Consider the following 25,368-nt stretch of genomic DNA (forward strand, 5'->3'; position numbering starts at 1 on the left):
TGCCGAGGCGGGGCCAGGCCGGGGTCCTGAGGCGGGATTGGTCCGCGTGTCTACGTGGCTGCCCTGGGATATGCCGGGTAGTCAGTGTCGCCGTGCCGCCTCGCGCTCGCAGCCAAAGCATTCACAGACTCTGATGCGTCTATGTGAAAACGTCGTGGTAAAGGCAGTAAGTCAGCGTGTACCGTGTGTGGAGAAGCACTTGGTGCGGTCTCAGCAGCCCACCCGGCATTACCGGAGGCACCCAAGCCCGACTTGCTAAGGCGTCCGGGTAGAGTGCGGCTAGGGAGGGACAAACTGCCCCTGAGATGTTTGCAGTCCGGTTTCCAGGTTAGTGTTTGTCTGTGTCTGCACCATGACCACCTTCGAGAAGCCTCAGATCATTGTCCACATTCAAAAGGGCCTCAACTACACCGTGTTCGACTGCAAATGGGTGCCCTGCAGTGCCAAGTTCGTGACGATGGGCAACTTCGCCCGGGGCACTGGCGTTATCCAGGTGTACGAGATCCAGCGCGGGGACGTAAAGCTGCTGCGGGAGGTGGGTGCAGGCTTGGACTGCTATTTGGGTGTGCGTGTTCTAGGGTCTGCATTTCTCTTTACCACAGCCTTGCTCCAGCAGAAACAGAAAAGAGATGGCAGTTTGAGAACTACTTCCGACTTAAAACTTTGGCATCCTCAAATCTCACTGGGGAAGTAGCACCTTGGCTAACTGCCCACCATGCTCGGAGCAGTCCATTGCAAGGTTTTTGGGAAATGTTTTAAGTTTTCGTGTCTATATTCGAAAAACTCTTAGGCTGTTTGCAGTTGTTGTAGTCTATTAGTAGGTATATGCAATAAATCCACATTTCATGCAAGCAAAGGAGGCACCGGGACACCCACCACGAAGTTGTTGGAGACCACCTCCTTTCGAGAACTTATCATTTGGATGTCTGATAGTCGCAGGCATGCGAATGGCAATGTCACCGATCTCATGGATCTTATTTTCTGTTAGGGGAGACAATCAATTAAACAGCCAGTCCAAGAATGCATAAATGTAAATCAAGATGCGTTTTCTAATACACAGGTCTATGAGAGTAAAATCCAGATTTAGGTTAAGTAGAAAGTAACTAGGCCAAAGTCAGATTACAATGTGAAATTTCCAGAAGAAACAGCACGTGGGGACTATCAGTGATACTGACGGGAGATGGTTTATTATCTTTTAAAAACAAAACCTTAAAAACGAAACACATGCACACCTTTAGTCCCAGCGTTCAGGAGGTAGAAGCAGGAGAATTTCAGTTTGAGAACTTGTCTGAAGAACAATCACAACCCCTCTCCCGAAAAAAGCTCATCCACACACAAGAGGGCTCAGTAGGGACCGTTGCAGGATTTGTAAGACATTTAACAGATTTATCCTTTTCCTGTAAGGAAAACAGGACACCATTGAAGGACGTTCCGGAGGATGATGCAAGACCAGATTTATAGGTTTTGTAAAAGGCTGCCAGTGAGCCAATTACAGAATGATGAAAATAATTAACATTTCATTTTGTTCTTTTTGAGATGGGTGTTCTCTGTGTTATCCAGCCGGCCTTAAATCCATAATCCTCATGCCAGCCTCTCGGTGGGCTAGGATCACAAACCATGTGCCACAGTGCCCACCTGTGGCCAAATAACAGTTTTATAGTCAGTTACAGTTTTAAAATGTTTCTCATTTGGTTGGCAGAAACAAGTGAGCAGTCACTTTGAGGTGCTGAGGGTTGGAAAACTATGAAAAGAGGGCAGGTAGAGGATATTTTGAATGAATATTCATGAGAAGGTGTGGGAAGCACCATCCTTCCCTGAGCTCTGCTGAGTTTGCAGGTTTAGTTCCTACTCTGTATCCAGGCATTCAACTTGGAGAATCTACACATGGCTTGGCCTTTCCTGTTTTGCCTTAGGTTCTTCATCACTTAACTTGCAGCCACCTGATGCTGTTCCAGTGGCCAGTTCAGATTATCTGATTTAGGAAGCCCTTCCTGATCTCTGCAGGAAGGAACCTTTCTTTACATTTCACTCGTGTAGCACTGACCTTCTCTGCCAAAAATAAAGTCTGTCTCAGTTCTCTGGCTCGTATGGTGGAGAGCAAGGACAATGTGATTTCTAAGGACCAGCCACTCAATACATGTATATTAAAAGAATAGGGCATGAATGAACTTCGGAATTTAAAATACTGGTGTAGGAATTGAGAGCCAGTGTGTGGGCTAAAGACTGTGATTGTGGGAAACATTGGCATAACAGAAACTTGAAAGTGAAACATTAGGAACAAATGCCAGTCAACACTCAGCCAGAAAACATTTATAGACTAGTGATCTTTTAATTTTTACAAGAATTACAATTTTTTATATATCTCACTAATAGTTATTCCAAGTGAAATAGTGTTCATCTCTTCTAATTTCTAAAGTATTCTAGAAAATTCTTATTTATTTAGTTATTTGTAGTGAAAGTAATATGTGTTCATAAGAGAACATATAGAAAATATAGGTAGGGATAAAAAAAGGAAGTATCACACATGGTCTGAACCGTAGGAGTAAAAGCATCTGTATTTTTGCATCCTTTTCATTCCATGAGTGATGACTGAGACTACTATAGAGGTACCGTGCTAAAAAAAGAACCACACGTATTTGAACATTTACTTCTAAAAAAATCAAGTAAAATATTAGAAACAAAGCATCTTTCAGAACTTAATATTATATTTGCTTGGGGTACAGCAGAAACTCATGCAGATTAAACACATAGTCTGTGGTTCTCACCATATCAAAGTCCTCTGTGTGTGTCTGGTTGCTATTGATGGCTGTGTACAAGATTTAAAATACCCATGCCTTGCTGCCACCCCTAGAAATGTGACCTTCTTTAGTGAGTTCCAGAGTTGAGAACTGCTGGGCCAGGTGGATTACTTACCTGTATATTAAGAGACATACCCATTTTGTTATGAAGGATTACGTCAAGACTTGCTCCAAAGTCCATGCACCCAAGTTAACATACAAAAGAAGCAAGTCAACCATTGCCTGTTTTGTGCTTTATCTTACTGCTAAAGGAATTGATTACAGTGGAGGGCAGGAGTCTGGGCAGTTTGGCACACAGCTTTAATACCAGCACTCAGGAAGCAGACAGAGGCAGGAGGATCTCTGTGAGTTTGAGACCAGCTGGTCTGCATAGTTCCAGAATAGCCAGGGCTACATATTGAGATCCTATCTCAGAAAACAAACAAACAAATAAAAACGGAGGGTAGAGAGCAGGAAAGATGACTCAGGTGTTAGGCACACTCATTTCTCTTCCAGATGACCCAGGTTTGATTCCCAGAACCCAGATGGCAGCTCACAGCTGTCTGTAACTTAACTTCTAGAGGCCCTGATGCTCTCTTCTGGCTTCCTTTGGCACCAGCCATGCATCTAATGCACAGGCATATTTGCAGACAAGATACCCACACACACAAAATAATAGGAATAAAGAAATGAGAGGCAGGGCTTCTTTCCCTTGTACAGTTTGGGAGCCACATAACATTGGCTAGCCAAGTGTCACTTCACCATCCTTATCTGAGACTTCAACTTATAAAGGACAACGTTTCCCTAATGAACACAAAGGTACCATATGGACAAAGACAGCCCCCCAAAAATGAAATCATGGTTGAAAATCATGGTAGTGAGCTAGTCAAGTTTTGGTGTTTTAGCTCCTGTGCTCCTGAAGGCACTGCTTGTTAGCATTTGCCTCACTAATCCTTTTAATGTTAATTAAGTAGTGCCAGGATGTGGAGGAGGCAATACTGACAAGCTGCAGTAGACCCACCCACAGGCAGAACAAAAATAGCTCTCGTGGCAATTATTGATCATGGGCTTCTTTAGTCATGCTGACATACATTTCTGGCAAAGACTATAAAAAAAATCTAGGTCAGGTAAATTCATTGATGGTCATACTTAATATTATATATCAATTTCATACGGTGATTTTTGTGTGAAACACTTTTACTCAAATAGATTATTATTTCACTTTTAACCAATCAGTTTTCTACAAAATTACTACTGGACTCTACTCATCTTTCCATAGGAAAAAATATTTAACAGTGCTAAAAGAGTTTATTTGTGCGCTGTACAAATCTATGCTTTCATGGTGTCCTCTCAGTTACTGGTTTCTGTGAATGTCTGAGAGCAGAGGAAACACGACTGCTTTCAGAGCTCTGTGTATAACAGAGCCCAGCTCTTGTGAGCAAAGTGTAGCCACGCTGCAGGCAGGAGACACATTGTGATGTTTTAAATTATTTTTACTGAATATGTTTTGAGTCTGATTCTTGAACAATAAACTGGTAACATCTAAGTTTCTGCTCCTTTGATAAAAAAACAGAAATCCTGAGGGAATCATGATACTATATATTTATCTTGCAAAAAAAAAAAAAAAATGAATGAGGGTTAAAGCCAAAGGCAAGAAATCTGAAATTAGTCTTAATTCATTATTGCACCTTTTTTTATTTTTTCAAGCGTAGACTCTCTCTCTCTCTCTCTCTCTCTCTCTCTCTCTCTCTGTCCGTGTGTGTGTGTGTGTGTGTGTGTGTATATATATATTCATTCTGCAAGCCTGGGTCAATATATATATATATTGACCCAGGCTTGCAGAATGAGGCTGCATAATAAAATGTTTGTTGGAATCACTTATTTCCCTGGAGGCAGCTTCCTTTAGTAGAAAGAGCTTGAAATCTGCCTGACTCTTGGTATAAAAGCAAGAGACATCGCTTCTCATTTTGAAAATGGTGTCCCTGGGACTGCAGGCATGGCTGAGAAAGTGTTTGTTGCGCAAGCATGAAGACCAAGTTTTAATCTACAGCAGCCGTCTAAGAATCCAGGCACACCTGCACACATGTAACTTATGCACTAAGGAGGACAGAGACAGGAAGATCCCTGGGGCTTGCTGTCAGCTACCTTAGCTCCAGGTTCAGTGAGAAACCCGGTCTCAAAAGAATAAAGCAGAGTGATAGATCAAGATACCTGGAGTTCTCTTCCAACTTCTGCATGCCTACCCACTCACATACATACATACACACAGATGACAGATCTCTAATAGTCATGCACATGTTAAAAAAGATGGTCTTTTATGGAATAAAACATGTAGAATGATATCTGTTATCATATGCTCAGTACATGGAAACAGTTTCCATAATTGTGTGCAAATGGCATCTTAGATACACAGCACATGAAATCCCAGAGAATGAAAAGGGAGGACAGAAAAGAATGCTCTGGTGTTGGTTTCTCTGTTCCAAGAATTAGTGGTGAAGGGCTAAGGGGGCTTTCTTATGCCCTCATTCAGTGGTAGGGCCACAAGAAGCTGATGAATATCTTTGTTTCTGTAGCCTTCAGGAAACAAAGTCTCCATTGTATTTGCATTTCTGCTGAGAGCTTTGCACAGTACATACTGCACCTTTTTATCTGCACACTAGCTGAGATGGTAGAGCTTTCAGGATTGTGAGAGGAAAATGTTTAAAGGTCTCTTAGTAGCCTAGCCTAGCCTGGCCTAAAATTCACTATGTGGCCTAGCCAGACTTTGAACTCACAACTGTCCTTTTGCTTCCATATCTGGAGTGGGGCTACAGGAGTGAGCCACCACATGGGGCTCTAGTTGGTAACATTTGGTTATTTCAGTGAGGTAAGAACAACAACAAAACAATCCTCTCTATCCCTCTCTGTCTCCTGCAACCCCGTGACAAAAGGATCTCTGGGTTCTAGGTCAGTTTGGATCATGTCTGGCTTGAGCAACAAAGAAAGAGACCTTGTCTCAGAATATCAGGATGGAAAGATAGCTCAGAGGTCACTGGCTCTGGGTTTGATTCCCAGCACACAGGTGGCAACTACTTACAACTCTCTTCTAGCTCCTGTGGACACCGCATGCACATGGTACATGGACATACCTGAAGGCAAAACATCCATACACAGTATTTAAAAGTAAATAAACTCCTTTCACACTTAGGAGACAGTGACCTAGGAGCTCTGAGTTCAAGGCCAACCAACTACAAAGTAAGACCCTATCTCAAATAAAAAACCCTTTTTTGTAGTGATTTGCTTTTTAAATTATGTATATACAAAATTAGCTGAAGACAGTATAATTTTATTAGAAAATGTTTTCATTGCTTTTATGTATAATGTGTCTAGCCCCTACAGCAAAGCTTTAGACATTGTGGTTATACATAACTGCTTACATAAGTAAAATACCCTCTCTCCTTTCTGTCCAGATTGAAAAGGCTAAGCCCATTAAATGTGGAACATTTGGTGCCACATCTTTGCAGCAGAGATACTTAGCTACTGGAGATTTTGATGGAAATCTTCATGTATGGTGAGATTATTAAACAGCATACTGATGGGATAAATGCTCTTTGATAGGCTTATTACTCTTCTGAAAGAGAATTCTAATTTTAAAGTGCTTCTTCCAGATGTTTTAATTTCTTCTGAAAGTAACTAAAATCATGATGACTGTGTTGTATTGTACCTGTTTGTCATATTCAAAGTCCACTTAAAGTCTTCAGCTCCATAGTATGTTTAGGAATGAGTATATATACGCACATAATAACAACAAGCAAACAGGCTATGAATGTGAAAGAGCAAGAGATCTGTGGGAGCGTTTGGGCTGGGGAAGCAGAGGGAAATGATATAATTATATCCTCAAAAGTTAAAGGAAAAAGGTTTAAAAAGATGCTAAGTAGGCTGGAGAGATGGCTCAGTGACTCAGAGCACTCCTCTGCTCTTCCAGAGGTCCTTAGTTCAATTCCCAGCAACCATATGGTGGCTTACAGCCATCTGTAATGTGATCTGATCCCAAGGCATGCCGATATACATGCAGATAGAGCATTCATACATAAAATAAATAAAAAAAAAAAAAGATGCTAAGCTCTTTGCTTTAGAGGTTGGAACAATGTTACCAGTTCTTACCCATCTACAGGTTGTTTGGGATTAGTAATTAATGCCATTTTAGCAAGATATTTGGCATTACAGAGCAGTATACTGGTTTTAATTTCTTTCTAAGCAGAACTCCCACTTAAAACTTTTGTTAGTATTTAATGCGTTAAGCTCTAGACATGACTTTTTAGGAAAATGTCTATTGAACAACTTATTAAAAAGGTACTTTGAATGAACAAAAATCACAGTGGTGCCTGCTGCCTTTATATAAATCTTACTGAAAATTCTTTGTTAATATTAATTCTTTGTTAATATTTAAAGTTAAATGAATCCAAATTTCTCTTTACTTTAAAAAAGTCTATTTTTGACATTTAAAGTATACAGCGACATTTATTTATTTATTTATTTATCTATTTATTTATTTATTTACTGGCTCCTTTCTGATATGAGCTGCTTGTTTTGGTGGTAGGGCTCACTGTGTAGCACTGGCTGGACCGGAGCTCACTTTGTAGACCAGGGGAGCTTCAAACTCACAGGGATCTGACCTGCCCCTGCCTCCTAGTGAAGGGATTAGATCGTTGTGCACCATACCCAGCCTAATAAGACTTTTTGGTTGTCACTTAGGTATTATTTTATAGTTAAATTACATTCACATATTTACCTATTTTAGAATCATAACATAAAATCAAAGATACTGTAACTTCTCCTTACTTTAACTACTTCGTTATGAAATCACATTTATTCATCATTTTACATTCTTTGTCATAGAGTTTCAGAGAAATGGAAAGAGAAGACAATGTCTTATTTTCTGTATTTTGTTTATTTTTCATTATTTTAGGAGGATTTAGGGGCTTAATATGAGTGGTGGATTTTCATTATTCATATATTTATGTATCTATGCATCAGTATACTTTGTTCTTTCTTACTCATTTTCCTCTCCTGTCTACCCTTGCTTTCTGGTTGCAGGTTTTCTTCCCTCCAGATATAGACACATTCTTGTTTGTGGGATTTTTTGTTTTTGTTTTTGTTTTGTTTTGAGACAGGGCCTCTCTGCATAGCCCTGTCTGCCCTGTAACTCATAGAGCAAACTGTCCTCTACCTCACAGAGATCTGTCTGCCTCTCCCTCTGAGGGATGCTGTTAAAGACATTACCCCCCCCCCCCACATGTACCTGACTAGATACATTCCTTTTTTTTTCTTCTGATACATTGTTACTATGTACATGCCCACTTCATTCCTTCTGATCCCCTTTTGAGTTTTGTTGTTTAATTTTTTTTTCACATTTTATTTAGTGTCTGTGTGTTTGTGTCTGTGTGTGTGTGTGTGCAGATGCACAAGTGGAAAGCAGAAGACAAGTTTTGGGAGTCTGCTTTCTCTTTGCACCGTTTGTGACGTGGAAATCAAAACAGGTTTTTGGGCTTTCTGGCAAGTGCTTTCATCTGCTGAGCCACGTTGGTTTTTCGCCACGTTGGCCTATATACACACATATGTATATGCATATAATTTTGAATTTTTTTTCCATATTATAATATGAACCATGAGTCTTTGTTTTCTCCATTCTGGCTTATTTTGCTTAACACTACTGTCCATTTTCTCACAAATGTCATGATTTCATTTTTCTTCATGACTGAGTAAAATTTATGTATAACCTTACCCATTTGTGTCTTGATTGGTCCGTTTCCTGGGTTTATTTCCTGTGCTATTCAAGTCTTTTTCAGAGAACCCTTACATATGCTTGTATCTTTCAGGGTTTTACTTATGCTTTCTGCTAGCATTTTCACAGTCTCTTAGGTTAAAGTCTTTGATCCATTTTGAATTGTTTTGTTTTGTTATTTTATTTTGAATTGATTTCTAGGCCACATGCCATAAATAGCTATGTTTTTTTGCTTAGGAATTTGGAAGCTCCAGAGATGCCAGTGTATTCTGTGAAGGGCCACAAAGAAATTATAAATACTATTGATGGTATAGGTGGACTTGGAATTGGGGAAGGAGCACCTGAAATTGTGACCGGCAGCCGAGATGGTAAGTCATTGTATTTAAGTACTAAACGAATGTTAATAGAAACCTCTGTGGGATGCTATATCCTCTGCACATGGAATCATCTTTGGTCGGCTTGACTCTGCGTTTGTGCGTCTGCATTTTAACAGACAACTTTTATTGTACATCCTCGTTTTTCCCAGTAGAGGCCCAGCCCTGAATATTTTACTGTGGAGTTAGTTCAGCAACTAATAATGAACTGACTTTGAAGGACTGACAGTGTCTTTATGGGCTTCTGAAGCAGCCAGTGATGTGATATAGGGGTCAGGTCCTCATTCTCCCTTTAGAAAGCAGAGTTACTACTTAGGAAACTGTCAGATCAACAGGTACCTGAAAACATGTTCTGTGATCTGTCCACGGAGCGCTGTAGACGCTCTGTAGGCACTGGCTCAGTGAGCAACTGACCAGGTGTAAATGACCACGTTGGTCCCAGCTTTTGCTGCTTCACATGGAGATGTACTAGTGTGTTTTAAAGAGATTGTTTTAAAAGAAAATGAAATATTTTCTAGTTACTCGAGCCCAGCAGTGTGTTAAAATTCTTTTTTTTTCATAGGAGTAGTGTTTCACAGAAGGAAAGATGGTGAGAGTTCATTGTGCTGCCACAGACACTGTGATTCCACATCTGCTGTATAGTTTGTCATATTCAGATCCTCTATGAATGACTGTAAAATTCAGTTGTGTGGCTCTACTACTGTACTTAACCATTTAGTGTGTTTCAAGGTTTTTGGGTATTCTTAAAAGAGTGGCTTAAAATTATGAAGAAGTGATTATTGTGACGTATGTAACTCCTTGGGGATATTTTACGATTTATAAAATGTATTTCTAAGTAACCCATAGTACCCATTTACCTGGCCAGCTATAGTGGATGAGGGACTGGACTGGATGCCATTGATTTTTCTTTTCTGTAAGTTTGTAGATCAGAAACTGTACTCCATTTCCACTTGCATTAGTGCCTATGCTTCCCTCCTAGTTAATTTTTTTGTTATGAATTGTTTTTATGTTCTTTGCTAATTCAAGTGTGAGAAACTTACTAAGATCTTAGCAACTTGTGTTAGTTACCCTTTAGCTGAGATGGTAATCTTTGTCGGATATGTGGGTGTTCCCTCCACAGGGCTGGCCTTTCTAATGAACAGTGCTGTCCCTGGAGATTAATCTCAGGTTTCTTGTCTTTCCAGGGATTTATTTTGCCCTTCCCTGTTCTTGCTCAGTTGTATGCCTTTTAGCCATCTCATTACGTGCATTTATCTTGACTGTAGACTGTAACACTAGTTAGTAATTATAAAATATGAATTGATGTAAGAGGGTTGAAATTTAATTTAGGTTAAGTTTGTTTAATAGTTCCTTCCTCTTATTTTATGCGGGAAAGTTAAGCTTAATTATATGTGGAACAGGTGGCATTGTTTCTTCTGTGTCAACAAATGAAGCTGGGACCTCACATGAGCTGGTTTCTCTGCCATGAGCTGCCCACCCCTGGCAGTTGAAGTGGCACTCTACACCCCATATAAAAATGTACTGACAGTGTTTCTTCTTCTGTTATATGTGTAGTAAGGAAAACATAAAGTTAAAATGACACTTCCACTATCCTTTATACATGCATGAGTTTGAGTGCCCAAGAAAATAAGGCATGTTTGGAATTGCACCCTTGTCTTTGACTTGTCGATCATAACTTACAGACAGCCTAGGAGCACAAGAATTTCTCTGTACTATTAGTTTAGGAATCATTTCTAATACTAGTATGTGGGTTATGTCTGGTATCAAGTACAACCTAACTACTTTCAAGTTAGAAAAACATGAATAAGCTTTTCATGAAAAACATGAAAAAGCTTTTCATGAAAAACATGAAAGCTTTCAGATGTTGTAACATGTGCATTGCCACGTGTACAGGAAACTGGGAGAGAATGCAAACAGGAAGCATGATCAGTCACTATTGAACTTCGTCAACTCCCATTTATTCATGACAGGCACTGTAAAGGTGTGGGATCCACGGCAGAAAGATGACCCTGTCGCTAACATGGAGCCTGCACAAGGAGAGAACAAGAGAGACTGTTGGACGGTGGCATTTGGTAAGTTACTGACAAGATACTGCATTTGAAGTTCCTCGTGTTTCAGGAAATTACCGGTGATCTCCAGTAGTCTGTCTGATCTGTAGACTGCTCCGTAGGCAGAGTTTGTCCAGGCAAGTGTCATAGTCATTAATGTCAGTCTCAGGCTGGGGTTTGCATCTTTACTGTGCTGTGTATTGTGTGGCTTGGAGAAAGTCACAGTACTTCACTGTATCTTACTTATTGTATTTATACAGTGGTGCTAATAGTGTTGAGGAGCCAATAAGGCAGTATCACTAAAGCTCTTGAATGTGCATAGGTTATTGAGTGCTGAACATTTTTTCTATTATTATATTGACCTAGTTTAGCAGCAGATACCATTAATAGGGCTAAGCAAAGCCTCAAATGCAAATGATAACCTAAAAAAATCTCATATTACATCTTATATAGTGTTGATTTTCTAGAAAATAGTTGTGTCATTACATAATTATTTCTTGTAAGTCTGGTGACTGTGACCCTTTATTAATATACTTACAGTCATATTGACCTTGTCAGTGTTGGTGCTCTTCTGACTGTAAAGGATATGCGCCAGAGCCCAGGCTAGCCTCACCTTCTCAGATATCTGCAGTTACAGGCATGTACTGCTAGATGGACCTCCATATTTAGTTCAAAACCTGTGTTTTCTTTTTGACAAGGCTAGCCTCAAACTGCAAAGATCTTTCTGTGTCTGCCTTTCAAGTACTGAGATTAAGGAATGTGCTACCCTGCCTTTTGTAGTGTGTGTGTGTTTGTTTTTATTTTTAATTTTTAATTTTCGTTTAGAGACAAATCAAGATCCCACTGTGTGGCTCAGGTTGGCCTCAAACTTCTGGGCTCAAGTAATACTGCTGCTTCAACCTTCCGAAGAGCTATAACTATAGATGTGCACCACCATGCCTGACTTTAGTGTTTATGTGTTTGTTTTTTGTCTTTTTGGTTTTTTGAGACAGGATTTCTCTGTGTAGCCTTGGGTGTCCTAGAACTCACTCTGTAGACTGGGCTGGCCTCAAACTCACAGAGATCTGTATGCCTCTGCCTCCTGATTCCTGAGATTAAAAGCATGTGCCACTGCTGCCTGGCTGGATTTTTAATTTTAATTAACTAACTAATTATTCACTTAACATCCCAATCTGAGGCCCTCCTATTTCCCCCTATTTCTACAACCCACTCCTCAAATAAGGAGAGCCTCCACCTCCATCTCAGACCAGCACATCAAGTTGAATCAGGACTTAACACATCTTTTTTCCCTGTGGCCTAGTGAGGCAGCCCTGCCAGGGGGAGGTGATTAAAAAGCAGGCAACAGAGTCCATGTCAGCTGTAGCTGGTCTGTCTTTGCAGGTATTGTAATTGATTATGGGTGTCTGTACTTGCTAGACAAGCCTTAAGCCATATCTGAACCACAGAGAGCATTTATTTTCTATTTAGAGTCCAGTAAACACTTTCAAGTAGACTTTTGTCATAGAATTTTAGTAAGCATTTTTTTTAAATACTCTTTCTGTCAAGATTGACAAGTGGAATTATTCACAGTAGATATGTCCCAAGTTATATGTGTATTTTGTACCAGTTTTTCCTAGCAGCCTTCACCTTGCATTTATAAAGACCTGAAATGTATCTTGATTTCCAGGCAATGCTTATAATCAAGAAGAGCGTGTTGTTTGTGCTGGCTATGACAATGGGGACATCAAGCTGTTTGATCTCAGAAACATGTCGCTGCGGTGGGAGTCAAACATTAAAAATGGGGTAATGTGCATTTCTGTGATCTCCACCTAATCTGAGCATGTTTGTATTCACCTCTGACCCCTGCAGAGTTCTCAGATCCTTTCCCATGTCTCTCAGTCTTCTACCAAAAGTTAACTTTTTGGGGCCAAACAGTCATGAATCTAATGGTAGCCATGTATTGAAAGTGAACACATGGGCTGGAGAGATGGCTCAGCCTTTAAAGGCTGGGCTCATAGCCAAAAATATAAGAAAGTGAACACATACTCAGTTAGGGTTTGTACAGAGTAGAATCGGTGACGCCTCCAGCCCAAATGAGGACCATGTGGATCGCACAAATGCTATCAAAATGAGTAAACAGGAGGCCTTTTTCTTGCTGGAGCAGGAAAAACTACCAAGCACCTTTGGGCTTTTGCTTTTCAAGCTGTACACTTTTAGTAAAGGATTTGATTTCTTTCTAATTTCTGAAGGCAGCATTGACTTAACTATGATTAAATAATGAAAATATTGCTTTGTGACCTTCTACTGAGCTTAAAAACCCAAGATGGTTTTGTTGATCATATTAACAGAAAGTATATTTTGCTATATTGATTCAAAAGGTTTAATGACTATTCAAACTGCCACATAGCCTTATCATTTTAAGCCATTCAGATAATTTGAAAGAGCCAATGAGAGATGGAGAGACAGGTCCATGGTTAAGAGCACTGAATGCTCTAGAGCACATGAGTTTGATACCTAGCACATGCAACTGTAACTCAGTTCCAGGGAGTCTGACGCCCTCTTCTGGCCTCTCTGGCACCATGTGCACCTGGTGTTTATATATGAAAGCAGGCAAAAAATATGCATACACATATTTTTAAAAGTAAAGAACATAAGAGCCTATCAAAAACTTATTCTCTGTTTCAGGTATGTAGCTTGGAGTTTGACAGAAAGGACATAAGTATGAATAAGTTAGTAGCTACATCTCTGGAAGGGAAGTTTCACGTCTTTGACATGAGAACGCAGCATCCCACCAAAGGCTTTGCTTCTGTTACAGAAAAGGTAAATATGAGGGACTTCCTTTCTATGGAGAGGGGTGATGTTTGTTTTTTACTTGTTCATAGAATGAATCTCCAGGCTTCCTCTGTCTGTCACACACTTGTGGGATCTTAAGTATTTTTGTTCAGGTTGCTTTCCAAAGGTTGCAAGCTTTATACTTCCTGATTATAATAACTATCTTGGTTAGCCAGGAATCTTATTTTGTAGTTAAAGAAATCTTGCTAATGCCAAGAATTTGATCAGGAAATCCCAACCTGGTGTTTTCTAATAAATGCATAATAACTAATAATGAGCATTCCAGAAATAGCATTTTCACTATGTCATCTTATCCCTTTTTATTCTATATTCTCATTTGCTGTATTATGTGAACTTATTCTAAAACACTGGATACTATGATTAGGCAGTAGTAGCTACTCAAGAATGTTCTGTTGCAATGGTGGATCAATGAAACCGAACAGAAGACCCGGAAATAAACCCACACACTTATGGACACCTGATCTTTGACAAAGATGCAAAAACCATACAATGGAAAAAAGATAGTATCTTCAACAAATGGTGCTGGTCTAACTGGATGTCTACATGTAGAAAAATGCAAATAGATCTGTACTTATCACCCTGCACAAAACTAAAGTACAAGTGGATCAAAGACCTCAACGTAAAACCAGACACATTAAATCGGTTAGAAGAAAAAGTGGGGAAGACGCTAGAACTCATTGGTACAGGAGACAACTTCCTGAACAGAACACCAACAGCACAGGCTCTAAGAGCAACAATCAATAAATGGGATCTCATGAAACTGAAAAGCTTCTGTAAAGAAAAGGACACCGTCATCAAAACAAAGCAACTGCCTACAGATTGGGAAAGAATCTTCATCAACCCTTTATCTGACAGAGGACTCATATCCAGTATATATAAAGAACTAAAGATGCTGAAAAGCAGCAAACCAAGTAATCCAATTAAAAAATGGGAACAGAGCTAAACAGAGAATTCTCTGTAGAGGAATATCGAATGGCAGAGAAGCACTTAAAGAAATGCTCAAAGTCATTAGCCATTAGGGAAATGCAAATCAAAACAACCCTGAGATTTCACCTTACACTCATCAGAATGACCAAGATGAAAAACTTAAGTGACAACACATGCTGGAGAGTCTGTGGAGAAAGGGGAACCCTCCTCCACTGCTGGTGGGAATATAAACTTATACAACCACTCTGGAAATCAGTCTGGCCCTTTCTCAGACAACTAGGAATAGCGCTTCCTCAAGATTCAGCCATACTACTCCTAGACATAAATCCAAAAGAGGCTCAAGTACACAATAAGGACATTTGCTCAACCATGTTTGTAGCAGCTTTATTTGTAATAGCCAGAAGCTGGAAACAGCCCAGATGCCCCTCAACTAAGAATGGATGCAGAAATTGTGGTACATCTACACAATGGAATATTACTCAGCAGTGAAAAATAAGGAAATCATGAAATGGTGGGACCTAGAAAGGATCATCCTGAGTGAGCTGTCCCAGAAGCAGAAAGACACACACTGTATATACTCACTCATATAGACATGTAATATAGGATAAACCTACTAAAATCTGTACATCTAAAGAAACTAATCAAGAGAGAGGACCCTGACTAATATGCTCAATCCCCATCCCAAAAGGCAAAGAGGAAGGACATCAGAAGAAGAAGAAAACAGGAAACAAGCTAGGAACCTGCCACAGAGGGCCTCTGAAAGGCTCTGCCCTGCAGACTATCAAAGCAGACGCTGAGACCTATGGCCAACCGTTGGGCAGAGTGTATGGAATCTTATGTAAGAAGTGGGAAATAGTCAGATCTGGAGAGGACAGGAACTCCGCAAGGAGAGCAACAGAACCAGAACATTTGAACACAGGGGTCTTCCCAGAGACTCATGCTCCAACCAAGTACCAGGCATAGAGATAACCTAGAACCCCTGCACAGATGTAGCTCATGGCAGTTTAGTGTCCAAGTGGGTTACATAGTAATGGGAAGAGGGACTGCCTCTGACATAGTCTGATTGGCCTGCTCTTTGATCACCTCCCCCTGACGGGGGAGCAGCCTTACCTTCCACAGAAGATGACAGTGCAGCCACTCTTGATGAGATCTGATAGACTATGATCAGAAGGAAGGAAAGGAAGACCTCCCCTATCAGTGGACTTGGGGAGGGGCATGTGTGAAGAAGGGGGAGGGAGAGTGGGATTGGGAGGGGAGGAGGGAGGGGTTTATAGGGGGATACAAAGTGAATAAAGTGTAATTAATAAAAAAAAATAATAATAAATTTCTGTCAACTTTTAAAAAAAATGAAGGTTTGGCTTCAAGGAAAAAAAAAGAATGTTCTTTTGTGTATATTTTGGCTTCTACTTGAGATAGTTTAGTAGGGAAGAATAGAAAAATAGATAAGGAAAGGAAAACAAGGGGAAAATATTTGTCACAACAAAAAGAAGAAATCAAGAATAAAGTAACTACATGAAATCCACATAGAAACATCCTGTCTTGCAAGAAACATGTGGGAATGTGACCCTCTTTCCTAAACATAAGGAGAGCAGCTGTAGGTATTTGTTTCCATTAGATTCAGATGTACAGGTTGCTCAGGAAATAAGGTGCTCCTTCCATTCCTTCCTCCACTGAGGGTGCTGTGGACTTTCATTCCTTTCCCGCTACCTGTCATCGTGGATGCTGTGGGATTCTTTCCCCCATGGTGGAAGCTATGGGATTTCACAGAAGCTCTTGTGTCCTCTAATGATACAGTAGTTATTATTGTTGAACATAGATTGCCAGATGAACTAAATTCATAACAAGGTAACTAAAATTATAACACTATTTTGCAAGTGTCATTTCAGAATATAGTAAGTATATATTTTAATCTATTGTTAAATTGTTCCATATTTTATTTGTAAGTCACTTATTATCTATATATAGTAGTATTCTTCTAAGTTCATTTGGATAGTCTGAACCTGATCACTGGGGCTTCTCATACACCTAAAGTATATATTTTGAGATTTGTGTTTTTATATGCTAATGGTAATGCTCTCCAATGAATAGTCAAATCAATGACAAGAGTTATCATTTGGGAGTTGAGAGATAGCTCATTAACTAAGAGTACCTGCTGCTCTTCCAAAAGACTTGAGGCAGGTTTCCAGCATCCATGCCAGGCTGCTCACAACTCACAGCTCCAGGGGATCTGGTGCCATCTTTTGACCTACTCAGGCACTGCATTCATGCACTGATACTTCCCACTCCCACATATACACATAATTGAAAATAAAATTACAAATTAGTAATCACTGAAGTATGAAGTGAGTGACTTAGATTAGATTGCAGCTTCAGGCTTCTACAGAGCAGGGTCGCCCGCTTCTGTATCCTGCTTCCCTGCATTCCTCCCTGCTTGCTCAGCTCTCACTCCTCACGACTCCCCAAGATGAACCAGCATGCTGGAGTAAGGCACTGATAAACTGTTAGCCTTTTCCATTTGCCTATCTTTATTTTCCTAAAGAAATGCATTTTAATTTTTAAAATATAAGTGATATATTAACATTTAAATAACTGAATTAAGTCAAAAGCCAGATGAGAAAAGTATTAGTTACAAAATAAATACAGCATATTGAAACATATGTCCTTATACATTGGTGTTATTCAGCTCACTCTTCCAGCATCTTTCTCAGCTCCCTGCCTACCTCTTTCTGGTCCTGTTTTTCCCATCAAATTCTCCTCCCCTGCTTCCATGTCCTGTGTATTCTGTTACACTCACTTTTGCCCCTGCCCTATTTATTAACTATTCTCCCTTCCTCTCTCACTTTTTGCAGACATAGACAAATATAAATTTAATTCTAGATTTTGCATATAAGAGAAAACATCCTATATTTGTCCTTTTTAATGATGGAATAAAATTACATTGTGTGTATGTACTTCATTTTCTTTACCTTTTCATCCACTGACTCGTTCTATTTCTCAGCTATGTGAATAGTTTACAAATAAATGTGGACACAGTTATCTTTGTAATGTGTTGACTCGGGGTCCTCTGGTCCAGGAGTTACAGTATAGCTGAGTTACACAGTAATTCTACCTTAATTTTTTCTTTCTTTCTTTTTTTGTATTTCAAGACAGGGTCCCGTTAATGATGTCAGGTTTAGGTTCCATCTGGTGAAGCAGGCTTTCAGTCCAATCAGAAAGAGCTTGTTTGTTTTCTTCATAATAGTCTCTGTAACAGGTGAGATGAAGTCTCAGACCAGTTTTAACTTGCATTTCCTTCATGGCTGAAGGTGCCAAACACATTCAAAGATTTGTTGCTCATTTGTATTTCTCTTTTTGAAAACAATAACTTATTTGTTCATTAGATGATTTTTTTTTTGCTTTATTGCTTCATGTTTTATAGTTCCTTATATAGTCTAGGTACTTGTTTCCTGCCTGATAGTTGGCAAAGATTAGTTCCTGTTCTGTGAGGCATCTCTTCATTCTGTGATGGTTTCCATTGCTGTGCAGAAGCTTTTTAAGAACATGTGATCCTGTCCTCAATTCTTGGAGAAATGACCTTTTCAGAGTCCTTGCTTACGCCCATATCTTCAGTTGTTCTGCTTATATTTTTTATAGTAGTTTCACAGTTTTCTTTTTCTTATATTAAGAGCTTTGATCCATTTTTAATTGATTTTGGACAGGATGTACCAAAGGCACATTTTCACTGAAATCTTAGGCAATTGTCCAAGACTAGGAAAGAGGTGCCCAGGCAGGAGCCTGAGGAACAGTGGACAGAGGACGAGAAGACTGTGAAATATCATAGTTAAAACACTGAAAACAGACAAAGGAAAAGGTGTTGGACACTATGAAAGAGAAGACTCAGGTCATTTACAAAGTTGGCCACAGTACCTGATGGTTTAATGAAAACGTTTACAATCAGAAAGGCTCCAACGGGCCCCACTGCCAACCCAAACTATAGTCCTCAGCAAAGTGCCTGGTAAAGCAGCAATAAAACGCTCTTTTCTAACAGTGGAAGAGGGGGTTACAGTTCCTTGTTTCGAGCCTACTCCTCAGCGCTGCCACTTGGTCTCTAACCATCATGTGTGTCTGGTCTGACTAGGCTCATAAGTCCACCATCTGGCAAGTTCGGCACCTGCCTCAGAACAGAGAGGTCTTCCTGACCGCAGGAGGCGCCGGGAGTCTGCACCTATGGAAGTAGTAAGTCCTACTAAGTTATTTAAGTAGTATTAACATTTAATAGTATTTACATTTAATATTTAAATATTTAAATAGTAATGTACTTATTTTGCATTCAATAGAAATTGACCCTTATCTGACACAATGAGTGTATTTGCCATAGTCATTCATGTCTCTGTATTTGAGAACTACTTAGGAACATTTGGGGTGCTCCACCCCATACATTTGAAATTGTAGGTGGGCATGTTCACACCTATAATCCCAGCACTCAGGAGACAGGGCCAGGAGGATTGCTGTGAGTTTGAGGCTAGCTTGGACTGCATAATGAGTTCCAGGTGAGCCTAGGCTATAAGTAAGACCCTGTCTCAAAACACAGATAATAAGCAAAAAGATGACTGGATGGAGGAAGGGAGGGAGAGAGGAGGGGCACCTTTTGCTAGCTTTCGGTTTTAATTTGATTCATGACTTTTGTTGAGTACTATATTCCAGTCATTAGAACATTCCTCTGGAAGTTGGGAAGAGGGTCAGAATGTTTAGGTTTGGGTAATGAGTTCGCTACATTCATTGTAGTTTAAAGACAGCCCCAGGCTCCTGGTTAGTCTCCAGATGGAGCCTCACCACCGAGTTTCTTTTTTTACAATGAGGCAAGTTGGGTTATTGTGGAAGCTGTAACCATGCGCTATGTTCCATGATTCCTGTGGGGCACCGAGGAGCTAGGTAGCCGCCAGTTCAGTGAGTTATATACAAATTGAAAGTTTGAAAAATATTAGCAACAACAATAAAATCTTTAAGCATTACTCAGAAAATAACAAGTTCACAATTGAAGGATATTTTAAAATTAAAGTTTGGTTACTAATATAAAAAAGAAAACAAAAACATTTTCACTATGGCTTGAACTTTCTCATTTACAGGTGCTTCTCTAAGCTCCTTGTAGAAGCTAAAACTCAGGGTGGCCATTGAATAGTACTTGCTCTATTCAACAGTAGTACTTGTTGAAGCTCTTAACTGACAAACTTGTGATTGCTTTTGGTTGAAACATTTTAATATACTCCATCTGACCTTGCTTCACTAAAATATGTTTTCTGTCAATGTAAGGAGCAGAAATATTTTAGGTATTTGGGGAAGATGTTGGGTGGATAGATCCTTTGATTCTAGAACCTTTGTCCTTTACTTTTTTGTGGTCCTAACTCAGTCCCTCCACAGGTTAGGCTTTGCCAAGTCTCCTTAGTTAAGCCATGCCTGTTTCCTTGATCCTCCAATTCTCGAAACTGCTTAAAAGAGCCAGCACCAATTTTCCACATGTAGGCACAGTGGCAGCTAGATTTTTTTTTTCACTTTATGTTAATAAGGCTAGATCTGTACGCTCTTGGAAATTTGAAGTTCATTTCTTGGCTTTTTCCAAAAAAAATTAACCACTGTATCATTTGTGTGTGTGTGTGTGTGTGTGTGTGTGTGTGTGTGTGTGTGTGTGTGTGTATGTGTATGTGTGTGTGCGCACACGTGTGTCCATATGGAGGCCCAAAGCTGATGTCAGGTGTCTGTTGATTTTCACTGAATTTGAACTGGGAGCTCCCTGATTCTGGTTATCTGCCTGGGTGGCCCGGGAATGAACAGCTTGCTCTGACTGCCTTCCAAGGAGCAAGAGTACAAGCCACAGCACTAAGGCAGCCCGTGTTGACATGGTTCTGCATAGCCAAACTCCAGTTCTCATGCTTGTGGAAGATGCACTTTATCGACAGGGGTATCTCCTGACTCCTGGAGTTTTATCTTGAAGTGAGCACCAGTCATTAGCACAGCAGGCAACACACACACACCCTGTAAATGCTTTAGAGCTTTGCTGTGAAGCCTTCCTGTGTCGGCAGAGAGAAGTAGCTGAAATAAAATGCAGTTGAGCTTGGATTGCGCTTGCCACTCTATCTTGATAGTCAGACTGTAAGCATTCACGGAGCTCTTACACAGGCATTCCTAGAGAGGAATGCAGGTGAGTTTTCAGACTTTAAAAACAAACAAGCAAAAAATATTTCGTAGAGAATGTAGAGAGGTTAGAACTAAATACCTACATTTTTGTTGTTGTTGGTTGAGATGGTCTCACTCTGTAACCCTGGCTGACCTGCAGGGCTGAGGACAGGGCTGTGCTCAGGTTTATGGAGCCTCTGCCTCCTGAGTGCTGGATTAAAGGTACACACAGCCACACATTGGCCTTATGTTTTAATGCTCAATAACTTTACACTCTGCAAAGAGATGTGGGGAAAGTATTTATTTTAGGGAGAGGTGATTGTTGCCGGGAATTAAACCCAGGACCTCTGGAAGAACAGTCAGTGTTCTTAACTGCTGAGCCATCTCTCCAGCCGTAGGAAAGTATCTATTTAATGTGTGTGTGTGTGTGTGTGTGTGTGTGTGTGTGTGTGTGTGTTTTAGGTTTTGTTCTTTTTGTTTGTTTGTTTTGTTTTTGGTGGTGGTGGTTTTTTGTTTGTTTGTTTATTCTTTTGGTATTTTGACATAGGGTTTCTCTACATAGCCTTAACTGTCCTGAACTCACTTTGTAGACCAGGCTGGCCTCAAACTCAGAGATCTTCCTGCTTCTGCCTCCCAAGTGCTGGGATTAAAAGCGTGCAACACCACCTCCCAGCTCCATTTTGTTCCTTTTAAATAAAATAATTTGTTGGGTCTAAAAGGAAGAGAAAGTGTTTTCCACTTGTGGTTTCTCCTCCATTTCTACTGTGTCTGATCACTTTGTGTTTCTTAGACTCTATCTCTGATTTTTGTTTCCTTGCCTGGTTGGTTGTGGGTTTTTTGCATTCACAAAGTGTCATAATTGATATGCTGTGAGTTCTAAACGGTCCTGGGGTGGGGAACATACCTTAGAGCCTTAAAACATATAGACAAAGCTATTTCTTTTTTCTATCTTTCACATCCATATCAGATATTATTTAGTTCTTGGCCTTTCTTAGCTTAATTTTTTGTATTTTTAGCTGAAAAAAATTCAACTATTCTTATCATTTCTTTTTCCTCTGTGAAGGCAGTTTATCTCTCCCAGTGGCAGTCCCGTCGTAGTAATAGTGCAGAGAAAGTCCTCAGGCTGGGTCTGAATGATGAACTCTGGGGTCAGAGCATTATACCAGTTCTTTTGTGGAAGTGTTAAATGAACTTTTGTAAATGCTCCTTACAGCTTTTTCCCTTTACACGCATTGCCCATGGTGTCTGACAGTCCAAATTTAGGAAAGAATTACAACAAAAGATTATGGAAAGCACCAAGTCAGACCAACCTATAGCACTCATAGTAAAAAAGAAGCCCAGGCAGAGCTGAACAGGGTACTGTGCAGAAGTTTGCAGGGCTAGTAACCATTGATGGGTTATGTTGAACTAGGCAGTTGTTGAGGTTCTGTCTTTACTCAGGTTAACATTGGAAAGTCTAAGTACTGGTTCAGTAGCCGGCTGAGAAATAAAAAGTCACTGAAGCTTATATATAAAACATATATATAAGTGGTGGCAGCATATGTCATTAATCCCAGCACTTGGGAGGCAGAGGCAGGTGGATCTCTGTGAGTTCAAGGCCAGCCTGGTCTACAAAGTTCTAGGACAACCAAGGCTACACAGAGAAACCCTGTCTCAAAAAACCAAAATAATAATAACAATAATAATAAAATAAAGTAAGATAAAAAAGTGAATATCAAGATTTGTCTCTTAACCTCTTTGATCTTGTTTTTAGTGAATATCCTACGCAGCGGTCAAAGAAAGATTCCGAGGGAGTGGAGATGGGAGTCGCAGGTTCCGTCAGCCTTCTCCAGAATGTGACCTTGTGTACTCAGCCCATCTCGAGTGTGGACTGGAGTCCTGACAAAAGGGGGCTCTGCATCTGCAGTTCCTTTGACCAGACGGTGCGAGTGCTGATTGTGACAAAGCTCCAGACAGTTTGACCCAAGGCTTTGAGCTTGAAATCTTCCAGAGGGTGACACAGAATTCCAGCTGTGCTCTGCTCCTCTGGCTTCATTGAAGACGGCTGGATTTGAGTGATGAATGACGGCCACAGGCACAATGCCAGCCAGCCTCTAGCTTTGCTGGCTGGTGGCCTGACCGGCATGTCACTGCGCATGAAGGTGCCACACACACCAGGACCAGCCTTAGTTTTTTTTCCCCACATTTCTACTTAAAAAAAAAAAAAGAAAGAAAGAAAAAGAAACCAGGTGCTGTGGTATTTGCTTGTGGTCCCAGCTACTTAACAGACGGAGGCAGGAGGATCAGTTTAGCCCATAAGACCAAGACTAGCTTGGGCAGCACAGTCAGACCCTGCCTTTAAAAACAGTTGGGAGCTGGCACTGAAGAGATAGCTCAGTCATGAGAATGCCTGATGCTCTTGCAAAGGACCCCAGTTTGGTGTCCCCTATCCACGCAGGCCCACAGCCCCTGCAACTCCAGCCCTAGGGATCGATACATCTTCTGACTATATTGGACAATGTTATTCTCACATACTTGCACATTCTTAGAAATTAAAAAAAATTATTTAAATTTTTAAAAATTAAAAAGAAACCAAAGTCAGTATTTAACTGTATTTTAAGTTTGTTCTGTATCTCCGGAGTTCCATATTTTCTCTGTACATTTCTGCTTTATTTTAGTGTTTCCAGGTTGTAGGAATCACTTTATTTGGCTTGTAAAGTACTGACAGAACACTGACTTGATAGCTTGGAGAACTGTTTTCAGCAGTGTAGCTGGTAAAATACTGTGGCTTAAAACCATCTCTCTTTCACTCAAATATAGGCCTTGGTTGTCTTTTGCTGTGGTAAGTGATGAGCTGTTGGAGATTGGAATGATTTCTTTTTTAAACCTTTTTGTCAAATTTTTTAAATATATTTTTTAAATAAATAGGTTTCTAAAGTCTGGAACTTTGAGTCTTTGAATAGTAGCCCTACAGTCAGTTTTGCCTTGTTCGCCTTTCTTACTTCATATTAATTACACCTTAGTTCACTGTTCCTGTCTACAGCCCACATCAGGAGCTGAGCCTCAGGAAGGACTGCCTTGATCACACATTCAAGCCTTGTGTCCCCTAGCTCCATCAAAAGAACAGAGCCACCTAACGTTCATAGTAACAAAACTCATGAGCTCTTTATTCCTGAAATGCTTTCTAGAAAGCAGCTGGGGGAGGGTCTCCTCGGGAGATGGCTTGTGGGTTAAGTGCTTGCCGTGCGAGGACAAACCTGAATTCTGAGAACTCATCTCAGAAAATAAGGTGGAAAGAGATAGACACTCAGCCTTGACCACTGGCACACACACAGGCACACGCACACTTAAAAAATTTTGGTTTTAGTGTTTTCTAAATTTTAAATTCAAAGTCATTAGTATTCATGATCACAGTATTGTCCTTTGTAAATAGCATATTGGTGATGGTGCTGGAGAGCTGTCGTGTGGCCGAGAGCCTACGTTGCTCCTCCAGAGGACCAAGTTGGAGTTCCAGCACATAGGGTAAGGCTGTTCACAACTTCCTGTAACTCCAGCTACAGGGAATCTGACTCTGGCCCCTGCAAGTCTCCACATGTGACATGCACTCACTGAGACACACACAAATTACTGAAAATTTTAAAAAAGTAAATTGTGTTAGTGTGGTGGTCTCAATGACAATGGCCTGCATAGGCTCATATATTTGAGTGCTTAGCTACAAGCTACAACTGTTTGGACAAATTAGGATGTGTGGCCTTGTTGGAATTGGTGTGTCCTGTTGGCAGTAGTATGTTGTTGATCTTGGACTTGGAGGTTTTCAAAAGCACATCATTGGCCCCGTGTCTCTGTCTCTCTCTCTGTGTTTCTCTTTTCCTCTACCTGCTGCTTGCAGATCAGTGTATAGCTCTCAATGACTTCTCCAATACCATGTCTGCACCATGCACCTTGCCATGGTGGTAATGGACAAGGCCTCTGAGTTAAACCTCCCAATTAAATGCTTTCTTTTATGAACTGCCTTGTCATGGTGTCTCCTCACAGCAATAAAACGGTGACTAAAACAATTAGTGACACACTGTTTCTACTGTTCGACTATTATTTCAGGAATTTTTTTTTTAATTTTTTATTGATTCTTTTTGAATTCCACATCATGCCCCCCTAACGTCATCTCTTCATAGTGGCCCTCTGCTCCGACAGCATCTCCCCAGAAGAAAACAAAATAGATGGACGGATAGATAGATGGAAGCTGTGGTGTGTCATGATGTATCACACAGTACCTGTAAATGTTCATTGCAATGAATCGTTGGTCTGGTTCAAGGCCTCTGGCCTCTGCTACACTATCACTACTGGCTCCTCACAGGGACTCCTCTAGGATATCCTGTTGTTGCCCTGTGTCGTGGAGATCCTGCAGCTTTGGATCTGCAGGACCAGCTCCTTCACGTGTTCCAGCAGCTCAGAGATAGGGTAGATTTTCAAGTGGGCCAACCCAAAGCCCTGGATCTGGGCCTGGGTAGAAGCTGAGT

General features: G+C 40.4%; 1 protein-coding gene across 1 annotated transcript; it reads left to right on the top strand.

The window, feature by feature from the left end:
* The first annotated feature begins 153 nt into the window (after positions 1–153).
* On the top strand, positions 154–23,796 carry Dnaaf10 (dynein axonemal assembly factor 10). The gene is made up of 8 exons (XM_021654143.2): positions 154–535; positions 6,227–6,327; positions 8,779–8,909; positions 10,886–10,987; positions 12,630–12,745; positions 13,628–13,762; positions 18,840–18,937; positions 22,626–23,796. The coding sequence occupies exons 1-8, from the start codon at positions 353–355 to the stop codon at positions 22,831–22,833; spliced, it is 1,074 nt and encodes a 357-aa protein (XP_021509818.1). The 5' UTR covers positions 154–352; the 3' UTR covers positions 22,834–23,796.
* Positions 23,797–25,368: the final 1,572 nt, after the last annotated feature.

The sequence above is a fragment of the Meriones unguiculatus genome, chromosome 12 (assembly GCF_030254825.1).
Source record: "Meriones unguiculatus strain TT.TT164.6M chromosome 12, Bangor_MerUng_6.1, whole genome shotgun sequence".
Taxonomy (NCBI): domain Eukaryota; kingdom Metazoa; phylum Chordata; class Mammalia; order Rodentia; family Muridae; genus Meriones; species Meriones unguiculatus.

Excerpts from the sequence above, each read along its gene's own strand:
- Dnaaf10 (XM_021654143.2), top strand. The coding sequence starts at position 353 with ATGACCACCTTCGAGAAGCCTCAGATCATTGTCCACATTCAAAAGGGC. Across the intron at positions 8,910-10,885 it reads TGTGACCGGCAGCCGAGATG|GCACTGTAAAGGTGTGGGAT; the intron begins GTAAGTCATTGT and ends TATTCATGACAG. Across the intron at positions 12,746-13,627 it reads AGTCAAACATTAAAAATGGG|GTATGTAGCTTGGAGTTTGA; the intron begins GTAATGTGCATT and ends TCTCTGTTTCAG.